This window comes from Schistocerca cancellata, chromosome 9, assembly GCF_023864275.1.
Source record: "Schistocerca cancellata isolate TAMUIC-IGC-003103 chromosome 9, iqSchCanc2.1, whole genome shotgun sequence".
NCBI classification, from domain to species: domain Eukaryota; kingdom Metazoa; phylum Arthropoda; class Insecta; order Orthoptera; family Acrididae; genus Schistocerca; species Schistocerca cancellata.
Window position 1 is genome coordinate 506,208,516 of NC_064634.1, and position 13,476 is coordinate 506,221,991.

General features: G+C 46.2%; 1 protein-coding gene across 1 annotated transcript in view; it reads left to right on the forward strand.

Moving 5' to 3' along the window:
* Positions 1-894: 894 nt before the first annotated feature.
* The window catches only part of LOC126101533 (uncharacterized), a 760,565-nt gene continuing 747,983 nt past the window's right edge, over positions 895-13,476 (forward strand). The window contains exons 1-2 of the mRNA XM_049912174.1: positions 895-969; positions 10,700-11,276. Of these exons, the coding sequence (XP_049768131.1) occupies positions 10,711-11,276 (566 nt within the window). The 5' untranslated portion in view covers positions 895-969; positions 10,700-10,710. The remainder of the gene's footprint in view (positions 970-10,699; positions 11,277-13,476) is intronic.

A 13,476-nucleotide genomic window follows, 5' to 3' on the forward strand; every position in this document is an offset into this window, starting at 1 on the left:
GCCAGACTATTTTTCATTATCCTCTGCAGGATGACTGCGCGATGATTTTAAGGACGTTCAGAGCTGATGGGGAAGGGAAAATACATCACTCTGAGATGAAGGACCCCGGTCCGGAAATGAACAAGCTGGCAGCGGTAAGCGAAAATGTTGCTGACTCCCGTGTCAGTGGAATACATGTTCCCGAACTTTCGGTGCTAAGGTGGCAGAGCAGGAAACTTTCAAACTTGATTCTAAAGACCAAAACAACAAAAACGCCTAGTAAACATTGGCCCTGGAATGCATACCCTCATAGCTACGAGACACATCGCGTCTACTGAACATGTTCTTAAAGTATGCATTTCACTTCCAATATACAGCGAACGTTTTTCATGTTTTCCTCTGTACTACCTCCTCCAAAATTATGGAAAGAACGACCATGCAGCAGGAAATATGTGTTTTAAAGTATGGAAGATGAACAAGGGCACTTTTCAGTTTATCAGTTCTCACATATGACTATGCACTCTAGCCAAAAAGAACTGAACAAGAACATACGAAACAGAGCCACGCTCATTCTGCAGCAGTTACAGAACGGAAATAAATTAAAAGTTTGATGTTGTTCAAACTGAGATTGAGACAATGTTTTCCGGCATACAGCATCGAGTTTTAACTAGCATCACAATACGCTCCGATATTTTGACTTCAGAGGAATCAGATGTCTACGTGGCACTAGATGGACGGATTGTGTAAGTCTACTAAAGTGGAGGTTGTCGCACCTGGTGACAGACGCTCGAGATAAAACACGCTCTGATATCGCCACATCGTTACAGTAATGCGAGGCTCGGTGACGTCACGCAGCTGTCTTCAGGCATATAAGGAAGGGCGGGTCGTGTCCCTGAGCTCACTGCGACTCCAGCAGCTGCCGGGACGCTCCGTGTGTTGGCCGCGGCGACGAGCATCACTTGCCTGGAGACACCCCTCCCTCACTCTACGGTAAGTCCTGTTCACCCTTACGGTTTCTTCATATACTGAGTGCCCAGTTGTACTTAGAGTCGGTAATTCCTCTTCCAACTTTGCAACGGTACGAAATACAGACTAAATCGAACCGATTTATCAAATGAACAAAGTCCAACGCTAATTTGGAACCGCACGACCGCTACCGTCGCAGGTTCGAATCCTGCCTCGGCCATGGATGTGTCTGATGTCCTTATGTTAGTTAGGTTTAAGTAGTCCTAAGTTCTAGGGGACTGATGATCTCAGCTGCTAAGTCCCATAGTGCTCACAGCCATTTGAACCATTTGAATCCAACGCTAATTACAGCTAAAGTGTGCCACCTGACTTCTATCTGTTCTGCATCCATGGTGTTACGTTTTGCGGATGGCTGGGGTTCGGTTTCCCTTCTTATTGTCATCACATTGTCACAGTTCAATGCACCGTTAATGAAATTACCATCCATCCCGTACCCACTAGTCGTCCGGGTTCTACCTTCATGTAGCAAAATGTTCTGTGGACTATTTATTGCCACTAACACTCATGAAATGGCTACCAAGTCCGTATTTACATCTGCACTTATATTGCCTCTGTGTATCACATCTTTACAACTGTAAGCTTGGATAGTCACACGGAAGCAGCCAGACTTTTGCAAGTGATATGAGCTTGTTGCACTGCTGTTTTGCTGAGGATATTGATGCCTCTCTGGTACACGATTACTAGGTGTCATGCTTGATATTTATTCCTATGTATGTTTACGATTCATCTCTTTTCACTTAAAGGTAATATATTCTGATTGTTGGCTTTTAGAGTCTTGATAAGACTCACTAATCTACATCTACATCCATACACCGCAAGCCACCTGACGGTGTGTGGCGGAGGGTATCTTGAGTACCTGTATCGTTTCTCCCTTCTATTCCAGTCTCGTATTGTTCGTGGAAAGAAAGATTGTAGGCATGCCTCTATGTGGGCTCTAATCTCACTGATATTATCTTCATGGTCTCTTCGCGAGATATACGTAGGAGGGAGCAATATACTGTTTGACTCTTCGGTGAAGGTATGTTCTCGAAACTTCAACGAAAGCCCGTACCGAGCTACTGAGCGTCTCTCCTGCAGAGTCTATCATCTCCGTAACGCTCTCGCGATTACTAAATGATCCTGTAACGAAGCGCACTGGTCTCCGTTCGATCTTCTCTACCTCTTTTATCAACCCTATCTGGTTGAGCAATATTCAAGCAGTGGGCGAACAAGTGTACTGCAACCTACTTCCTTTGTTTTCGGATTGCATTTCCTTAGGATTCTTCCAATGAATCTCAGTCTGGCATCCGCTTTACCGACGATTAAAAAATGGTTCAAATGGCTCTGAGCACTATGGGACTTAACATCTGAGGTCATCAGTCCCTTAGAACTTAGAACTACTTAAACCTAACTAACCTAACGACATCACACACAGCCATGCCCGAGGCAGGATTCGAACCTGCGACCGTAGCGGTCTCACGGTTCCAGACTGACGCGCCTAGAACCGCTCGGCCACAGCGGACGGCCTTACCGACGATCAACTTTATATGATCATTCCATTTTAAATCACTCCTAATGCCTACTCCCAGATAATTCACAGAATTAACTGCTTCCAGTTGCTGACCTGCTATATTGTAGCTAAATGATAAAGAATCTTTCTTTCTATGTATTCGCAACACATTACACTTTTCTACATTGACATTAAATTGCCTTTCCCTGCACCATGCGTCAATTCGTTGCGGAAACTCCTGAATTTCAGTACAATTTTCCATTGTTACAAGCTCTCGATATACCACAGCATCATCCGCAAAAAGCCTCAGTAAACTTCCGATGTTATCCACAAGTTCATTTATGTATATTGTGAATAGCAACGGTCCTACGACACTCCCCTGCGACACACGTGAAATCACTCTCACTTCGGAAGACTTCTCTACATTGAGAATGACATGCTGCGTTCTGTTATCTAGGAACTCTTCAATCCAATCACACAATTGGTCTGATAGTCCATATGCTCTTACTTTGTTCATTAAACGACTGTGGGGAACTGTATCGAACGCCTTGCGGAAGTCAAGAAACACGGCATGTACCTGGGAACCCGTGTCTATGGCCCTCTGAGTCTCGTGGATGAATAGCGCGAGCTGGATTTCACACGACCGTCTTTTTCGAAACCCAAGCTGATTCCTACAGATTTCTAGTCTCCAGAAAAGTCATTTTAGTCGAACATAATACGTGTTCCAAAATTCTACAACTGATCGACGTTAGAGATATAGGTCTATAGTTCTGCACATCTGTTCGACGTCCCTTGTTGAAAACGGGGATGACCTGTCCCCTTTTCCAATCCTTTGGAAAGCTACGCTCTTCTAGAGACCTACGGTACACCGCTGAAAGAAGGGGGGCAAGTTCCTCCGTGTACTCTGTGTAAAATTGAACTGGTATCCCATCAGGTCCAGCGGCCTTTCCTCTTTAGAGCGATTTTAATTGTTTCTATATCCCTCTGTCGTCTATTTCGATATCTACCATTTTGTCATCTGTGGGACAATCTAGAGAAGGAACTACAGTGCAGTCTTCCTCTGTGAAACAGCTTTGGGAAAAGACATTTAGTATTTCGGCCTTTAGTCTGTCAAATGGTTCAAATGGCTTTGAGCACTATGGGACTCAACTGCTGAGGTCATTAGTCCCCGAGAACTTAGAACTAGTTAAACCTAACTAACCTAAGGACATCACAAACATCCATGCCCGAGGCAGGATTCGAACCTGCGACCGTAGCGGTCTTGAGGTTCCAGACTGCAGCGCCTTTAACCGCTTTAGTCTGTCATCCTCTGTTTCAGTACCATTTTGGTCACAGAGTGTCTGGACATTTTGTTTTGATCAACCTACCGCTTTGACATAAGACCAAAATTTCTTAGGATTTTCTGCCAAGTGAGTACATAGAACTTTACTTTCGAATTCATTGAACTCCTCTCGCATAGCCTTCCTCACACTACTTTTCGCTTCCCCTTTGCTTCCGCAGCAGTTTTCTAACTCGGTTGTTGTACCATAGTGGCTCTTTTTCATCTCTTACGATCTTGCTTGGCACATACTCATCTAACGCATATTGTACGATGGTATTGAACTTTGTCCACTGAATCTCAACACTATCTGTACTTGAGACAAAACTTTTGTGTTGAGCCGTCAAGTACTCTGAAATCTGCTTTTTGTCACTTATGCTAAACAGAAAAATCTTCCTACCTTTATTAATAATTCCATTTACGGCTGAAATCATTGTTGCAGTAACCGCTTTATGATCGCTGATTCCCTGTTCTGCGGTAATTTTTTCAAATAGTTCGGGTTTGTTTGTCACTAGAAGGTCCAATACGTTATCGCCACGAGTCGGTTCTCTGTTTAATTGCTCAAGGTAGTTTTCAGATAATGCACTTTAAAAAATTTTTCACTGGATTCTTTGTCCCTGCCACCCGTTATAAACGTTGGAGTCTCCCAGTCTATATCTGGCAAATTAAAATCTCCACCCAGAACTATAACATGGTGGGGAAATCTACTCGAAATATTTTCCAAATTTTCCTTCAGGTGCTCTGCCACAACAGCTGCTGAGCCAGGGGGCCTATAGAGACATCCAATTATCATGTCTGAGCCTGCTTTAACCGTGACCTTCACCCAGATTATTTCACATTTCGGATGTCCTTCAATCTTTCTTTCCACGAACAATACGAGACTGGCTTCTACCTATTGCACTTTTTATCACTATAAACACGCCTCCCCCTTGACTGTCCAGCCTGTCTCTGCGGTATACATTCCAATCTGAGTTTAGAATTTCATTACTGTTTACATCTGGTTTCAGCCAACTTTCCGTCCCTAGTACTATGTGCGCATTGTGACCGTTTATTAATGAGAGCAGTTCTGGGACCTTTCTCTAGACGCTCCTGCAGTTTACGATTACCTTTTAGTGTGCTGCTATTGTAAGTTTGTTTCCTATGCACCAATTACTTAGTCTTGCAAGAACTTCCCTACTAATTTCCTCTAATTTAGCTCATTCACTGGCAGATTCTGTGCTAGTATTTAATAGCTCGTCTGCAAAGGAGATCCAGCCCCTAGTATTTGTTATGCTTTGAAGTGTGCTCATTAATGACAACAAGTAGTTAACTGCGGGCAGCTTTTGGTGACGTTTTCACAATTTACATTCGACGTATTCCAGTTTCACCTGTCTGTCTGCGAAGTAATCTCTTAGGATTTTATAGAGACTATTGGGACAGCCCATCTGCGTCAGTCTTTGAACTGGGTAGGCAACCATTAATTGTCGATATCCCCTGCTTTATTAGTCATTATGACTATAACGTACTTGTTTGAGGTATTCTCAATATGCATTGCGTGATTTATAGCACCCTCGGTGTATTTCCATTTCGTGACACCATAATACAGGAGCTCATGCCTTTCATGAGTCTAAGATGGCTCAGATGGACGCACGAGGCGTTTCCCTGTACTTTGGCGGGGCTTTTACCAAACGAATTGTGCTGTAAGACTTAAAACCTCACAATACTGAGGTGGGCAAAGATAGGGGTACGTTAATGCCAGTGTATAGCACATATTGTAGTCAGTTTATATTTTAAAATTTCGAAAAAGTGTGTGTTGTTGTTAATGAATTCTATCATATTCGATATATTACGGCTACAAAGTCTTTCGCGACGTATTTCTTGAATAAAAATCTCTCGGTGTACATGCCGCGTCAAATCAGGATAAAACTCCAAGCTTTCGACCACTACCTCCATGGTCGTCATCAGGGCTAAAACTGACTGTCGTTAACTTTTTTTTTTCCTTTATTGAGTTTCGATTCCCCCTAAAGGGGGCGGGCTGGCAGCAGCTTATTACGCCACTCTTCAGCCTACAGAATTTGTTTTAAAAAGGTGAAGATAATAAAAAAATAATAACAGTTGGCGATAAAATCGGTGACTTAAAGGTAAAATGGCAGAAAATTCTGGAGCTTAAAACATAAAACACAGGGTGGATGATGCTAATAAAATACACAGGAGGCAGAAAAATAATAGGCAGACAATTAAAAAAACACGGCGACAGTCTGGGTTCTGTTCGCAAGAGATATAAAAAGCACACCCAGCGACAGCATGATTTCTGTTCGCAACACTGTGGAAGGACGCACATGACATACCACACCCGAGAGCAGGTGGGGGGAAACTGGTCAAATGACGGCAAAAGAGGGGGGAGGAGAGAAAAAGTGAAGGGGGAGCTGGGAAAGGAGCCAATGGAAGAGGAGGATCCATAAGAGGGGTAGGGGGTGCTGAGCAGACGTGCCAGGGAGCGGGGAAGGCAGAGGAGGGGAGTACAAAAGGACTCGGGGGGGGGGGGAAGGAGATAGGGAGAGGATAGGCGGGGAGAAAACACAGGATGGAAGGGGGGAGGAAGAGGGAGCCCAGGGAAAGGACGGAGGAAAGGAGCGGGGGAGGATCAGAGTTGATAGGAAGGATAAATGGAGGGGGAGAGGGCAACATGCGGGAGGGGGAGTTGATGGAAGCCACCTTGGGAAAGGAGATGTAGGGTGTAGAGATGGAGGGTAGGGGGGGACACAACGGTGAAGACGTGGCAGGGGGCAGGGATGGGAGAGGAGAGGAGCAACCTGGGGGTGAGGAGGTTCAAGACGGTGGGAGGTGTAGAGGATGCGGATATGTTCGAGGAATAGGAGTAGATGGGGGAAAGGAATGAGATCATAGAGGATCCGCATGGGGGACGGGAGGCGTATACTACGGAAGGTGAGGCGGAGTGCATGACGCTCAAGGATCTGGAGGGACTTATAGAATTTGGGGGGGGGGGGCAGATATCCAGGCAGGACTGGCATAACAGAGGTTGGGACAGATTAAGGATGTGTAGGTGTGGAGGATGGTAGAGGGGTGCAACCCCAATGTCCAGCCAGAGAGGAGTTTGAGGAGTCGGAGGCAGTTGTGGGCTTTGGATTGGATGGAGCGTAGATGAGGGATCCAGGTGAGGTGACGGTCAATGATGAGGCCAAGGTAGGTGAGGGTGGGGGTGAGGCGGACAGGATGGGCGCAGACAGTAAGGGAGAAATCCAGGAGCCAGAAGGAGCGAGTGGTACAACCTACGATGATGGCCTGGGTCTTGGAAGGGTTGAGTTTCAGGAGCCACTGGTTACACCATGCAGCAAAAAGGTCAAGGTGATTCTGGAGGGTAGGAGCGAGGGCGAGGTATGTGGTGTCATCAGCATATTGCAAGAGGTGTACTGGAGGGGGGGGGGGAGTTGTGGCGTGTACAGGAGGTAGAAGAGAGGGGAGAGGACAGAGACCTGCGGCACACCTGCAGAGGGGTAGAAGGTGTGGGAATTGGCATTATGGATGGTAACATAGGAAGGGCGGTGGGAGAGGAAGGAGGCCACCAGACGGATGTAGTTGATAGGAAGGGCGTAGGTTTGGAGTTTAAACAGGAGACCGGGATGCCAGACACGGTCATAGGCCTTTTCGAGGTCAAGGGAGACAAAAATGGCGGAGCGACGGGAGTTAATCTGGAGGGAGAGGAGATGAGTGAGGCGGAGGAGTTGGTCATCAGCAGAGAAGGAAGGTCGAAAGCCACATTGCGTGTTTGGGAGGAGGTGGTTTTGGTGGAGGTGGTGATGGATGCGCCGGGAAAGGATGGATTCCAAGAGCTTGCTGAACACCGATGTGAGACAGATAGGACGATAGGAAGAGGCATCAGATGGAGGCTTGTTGGGTTTGGAGAACATCAGGATACGGAAGGTTTTCCACAGGTCGGAACAGAAGCCAGTGGCAAGGATGACATTGTAGAGGGTGGCAAGGATTGAAAGGAAGGAGGGAGGGCAGTGTTTGAGGTGGCGGTAGGTAATGCAGTCGTGGCCGGGAGAAGTGTTGCATTTAGTCTGGAGTTTGAGGCTGATGTCCTGTGTAGTGATGGGAGTGTTAAGTGCAGATGGTGGGGTGTGGCCCAAGTACTGGAAGCTAGGAACAAGGGGAGGAACAGAGGTATTCCCCGGTCCATGACAAGAGGGAATAATCAAAGTGGGGATCATCTGGGATGGAAAAAACATCAGAGAGGTGGGAGGCAAAGTGGTTGGACTTACTGAGGTTGTCAGGAAAGGGACGGTCATTAAGGAGGAGAGGGTACTGGGGGGTAGGGCGGTTCCCAGTAAGGCGGTAGGAAGCAGACCAATACTTGGAAGAGTTTATGGGGAGCGTGGCGTTGAGTTGTGCACATGTCTGGCGCCAGGCACGGCGTTTCTTCGCAGTAAGCAGGTTGCGGATGTGTCTTTGTAATTGCCAGTGGCGGGTAAGTGTATCCCGGTCACGAGTGCGAAGAAAGGAGCGGTAGAGGCGGCGGGACTCTCGAAGGAGAAGGATGGCCTGTGGAGGCAGGGCGGGGCGGTGAGGGTGGATGGCTTTGGTGGGGATATGGGTGGCGACGGCGTCATACAAGGTCTGGTGCAGGAAGGCAGCAGTGCGAGAGATGTCATCAGGAGATTGGAGGGTAAGGTCGTGGACGTCAACCTGGGTGTGAATGGAGTCCCGGTAGGCATCCCAGTTGGCACGGGAGTAATCATGGACATATTTAGGAGGGACGTCAGGGCGAGGAGTGTTGCGGGGGTGGCGACCATTAGAGATAGTGAGGAGAACGTGGTAAACTAGCGAGGTTCCCACTTTTGTAAGCAAAGGACGGCTGGAATACGTCATAGCAACAGCGATATGGCGCGTAGTGAAGTGGTGCCCTCTACTTCCATAGATGTAGTTTCTATCCCGCGTTGCTTGCAGCGCCATCCCTTGAATCAGAAGGTAAAGTGTGGGAAGTTTTTCTCTGCGATTTTTCTTTATCCAGTGCACTCTTCCAAGTGTTGGAAGTGCATAGCCGTTGTCTCTGTTAAAGTTACTATCGCTAAGTCTAATTTCGACTGCTTCCCGGATCACAGAGTCCCAGTAATTCGATGCGTGGGCTATTACTCTGGTTTCTTCAAATAAAATCTTATGCTTGTTAAGCAGGCTATGTTCAGCCACCGCTGATTTTTCCAAATACCTGTATTTCAGGTGGCGCTGGTGCTCGATGCAGTGGTCGGCAACGGTTCTTACAGACTGGCCCACGTAATTCTCGCCGCATTCGCAAGGAATAGTATAAATTCCCAGCACTCTTAAGCCGAGACTATCTTTGACTGATCTCAACATTTCCTTAATTATGTTTAATATATGTTTTAAATATTTCAGTTCAGTTAACGTAAAAATTTAAGTAACAGTAGTAGATTTCACTCTCCCCAGTGAAACTCATAGTCAGTATATCCAAGTTATGGGCCATACTTACTCATCAGTACCTCTTTAAAAATTACGTTTAGAGTAAAATACAACAACATGGAAAGAAATGTCCATTTCTTATATTGCCTGTGTTGGTTATGACGTCAGTAGTATACATTTTCGAAGGTGCTTTAATATTGCTAATAATCTCTTAAAAGGTATTTTCACGTTCTGGACCCTAATTACACATAATTACCTCTTCAAAAGCGTGTAGTTACCATAATTTTAATTTTTTATCAAGGGCACGAAGTACCACCTTCCCCCACCCACTTCCCCCCCCTTTTCGTAATGGACGTTAACTAAAATACCTCGATATTGTTAGTGCGAAGTTGTTTTGGATCTTTGTGTTCTTCCTAATTTTACTTGGGGCGTTGCACATAATGTTTTCTCATACTTACAAAGGAAATTGTGGAATGACGCTGTTGGATATGGTAAAATCTGGTCCACTAGCAGATGCAACACTTGCGCTGTAACTATATCAACCTCTATTGCTTCTTTCTTTTTTTGAATTTTTTTACTGCTCAGGCCTATTGTGCTTCTAGCCAAATCGAATCAAAACATCATTATTCACATGCTGCTGGAGTATTTCAGAGCGAAGATACTGTCATGTCTTCCGGCAACAGAGTCCTAATGTCTTCTGGTCCATCGTCGTCATACCTCTAGATCATCTCAAGGTCGATGTAACAGTAGGAATCGAATCGTGTTTGTTGAAAGTTTGTATGTGAAACACTAGATGTCTGCTACCATTTGGTTCTTCAAATGTAGCTCGATTTTTCTGCTCTTGTTAGGTGTAACAGTTCTTTATATTGTCATTTGACTGTTCGATAGAGACTCAGCCTTGTCATTCTGTTTCCCCTGAGGTTCTATGGTAGTGCCTTATCATCTGCTGTGCTGTCTATGGGGTGAAACATCAGGGAATTTTAAAAACCGTTGGCTACCTGACAAATATAGGGATCGCCTTAATGTGCGCCGTCTGCAACATTTGGATAAACTTGTTGTCTGTAGCGTGAACATCAGTACCGATTTTTTGCAGTGGCGGTACATTGAATGCTCCGTTTAAATGTTCCCAATTCGCTTTACGTACATTGCATACTCGCTTGGGCTGTATATTAGCGTCTGAGACACTAACTGCATCTGTTATTCTAAACTAATTGAGATAATGGCCAGACTTTCCACTCTGCAGTATGGTCTCTGGGTTTTTAGTTTGCAAGGCTGATATTTATACTTGGTTCTGCACATTCGCGATTATCGAAAGGCAGAGGGTTGAGAGGCCTGTTCAAGACATGAAGGCTGAGTGTGCACATGTCAAAACATTTACCAACTTTCGCTTGACACTGTTCTGTCTATGGCTCATACAAGTATAGAGTGGGCCATGCGAGGAGAAATGCCTGCTGAGTGTCGCCATGTTCCAGAGTCATCCACAATGGAACCCACCCAGGAAGTTATGGAGACCACAGCCGTGGACCTGGGCGCCCTTCTGGACGCAGGGGACGGCGCAGTCGTCACACTGGTGGCGGGCGGCACCCGTCTCGTGGCGCACAGGGCCGTGTTGGCCGATAGAAGTCCCGTGTTTGGCGGCATGTTTCGCCACGACACACTGGAAGCCAGCACCGGTGAGGTCGCAGTCCCGGACGTGGAGGGCCCGGTGCTGCGCCAGCTGGTCGCCTACCTCTACACCCTCCGGGCCCCTCAGCTGCCCAACCTGGCCCCCCAGCTGCTGGCAGCAGCTGATAAATACGGCGTGTCGGCCCTGAAGGCTCGGTGCGAGCAGCTCGTGGCCGCTCAGCTGTCCGTCGAGACTGCGGCGGCCGCAGCTGTTCTGGCGATCAGGCACTCCTGCACCAGCCTCAGGCAGGCCGCCGTTAACTTCATAAAGGCCAACTCCTTCCAGGTTATGACCACACAGGGCTGGGCTGACGCAGTGCGCACTCAGCCTGAAGACATCGTCACACTGGGTCAGCTGCTCGCGGATCCTCCAGCAGAAACCAGGTAAGCATGTAACGAGACACTTATCTGTGTTGCACATTTCTGTGTGTTCTTGTATTTCAAGCTAATAATTGTACTTAGTGTACAAGTATTTTAGAGCATAGGCACATCTTACACGAAAAAAATCACAACACCAAAAACTATTAAATGTGGAGCAATGAAATTTTGGGAACACATTTGTCTAGGTAACACACGTAACTGATTAAGATTACATGTTAATGTAAGCGCCAGAGTTTCCATTGCAAATGTGACATGCTGGCTAGTTAATAAGCAGTGTAACCACCAAAATGTTGAATGCAAGCATGCTAACGTTAATGCATTGTGTTGTGCAATTACCAGGTGTCAATTTGTGTGATGGAGTACGTTGCCTAGTGCACTTGGTTCGTCAATACGGGGAGAGATAGCGCTGTTTGTGGATGACACTGTAGTTGCCATCTAATGATGACCCATAAGTGCCCGATTGGAGGTGGATACGGCCATCGAGCATATCAAGGCAACATGTCGACACTCTGTAGGGCATGCTGTATTACAACGGCTGTTACTGGCCGAGCGTTATCCTGTTGAAGAACACCTCCTGGAACGCTGTTCATGAATAGCAGCACAACAGGTCGATTCACCAGACTGACGCGCATTTGCAGTCAGGGTGCATGGGATAATGATGACAGTGCTCCTGCTCTCATAGCAAATTGCAACCATGATCATAACTCCAGTTGTAGGTCCAATGCTCCTAGCATGCAGACAGGTTGGTTGCGGGGCCTCAATTGACCCCCTCCTAACCAACTTCCAGCCATCACTGGCACAGAGGTAGAACCAGCCTCCATCAGAAATGCGACAGACCTCCACCCTTCTCTCTAATGAGCTCTTTCATCACCCCACTGAAATCTCAAATGACGGAAGTTTGGGGTCAGTGGAGTGCACGCTACACGGCGTCTGGCTCAGAGATGTCTCTTGATATAAACGATTTCTAACATCTCGTTGTGTCACTGTGGTGCCGACTGCTGCTCAGGTTGTTGCTGCAGATGCAGTTCGATGATGGCATCATTGTCCCAGTCAACTCGCTCTGTCCAATCTTGAAGGTAGCTTAACGCTGACGATCGTTGCAGTACGCATTTAAAGCAAACCTGATTTTCATCCGTATAGTGGCGCTACTAGCGCCATTCTTAATGGACTGGCCTGAAATCTGAACTGACATGATCTTTCAGGTCAAGCTTCCGTTTATGCCACACTTTTTGGTGATGTAATTTCCTGCCTGTAAGGGTACATGTCTTAAAGTTTTCCTAAACTTCATGTATCAACTTCATTTAATACTATAACTGAACTTCGTTTAATTACAGGTAAGCTAGCTAATTACAATCAAAGAATAGACAAATATTTCATAGCTTTATAAACTGCTTTGATATTACCTGCAGTCATCAGCTCCATTACATTCAATGTATGGAACAACCAGGCATTTAGATTCCGGTATCAATGCTCTAAATAAAAGGTACATTGACTGTGGGCAGAGCAGGAACCATTGTAGTCGTGAATACAACTATGTGCTGTTCAAGACACTAGAAGACACAGTGATGTTTACAGTTTGCAGCCAGGTCACTGAAGTGTGCTGGCCTTTTTCTGTCTCCTGTACAGGGTCACTGTTAACCTGTCGATGCAAAAGAGTCTTCATTGTTGTTTGTCTCTGCTGCTGTGGGCGAGGGGGTAAATATATATAGTGTCATGCTACATACAGGGAAGATGAAGATGAGGAGCAAGTATGTCGCCCAATACTAGCTACTCTGTAGCAGGCTGTAGCATGGATCATGCAGGCAAGCAACTATGTTATCATTTCTGATGTTACGTCACAGTAAGTTAGATGTAGTAAAGGTAATGGTCAGAGTAACCACTACTCCATCACTACTACAAAGTTGCATGTTGCTTATCCCTCATTAGCTCCCTTGGTAGACGTATGTAATACAACCATAGTTTCCATAACACAGTTCCCTTACGTTCCCCAGTCGAAGTACTTGAGTTAGGTATAAATTTTAGGCAGTATTCTAGGCCCTATGAAGGGTGTGGTTCCCATTCAAAGCACGAAGAGGCTACTCGAGTAAACAAGTTTACATAAGCAGATGTGGTGGAGGGCTTACTCCCTCTATATTCCGGACGCTCCTCACGCTACAAGAAGCCAGTCCTAAGACCAAAACTGCAGCATTGTGTCCCTTATTCA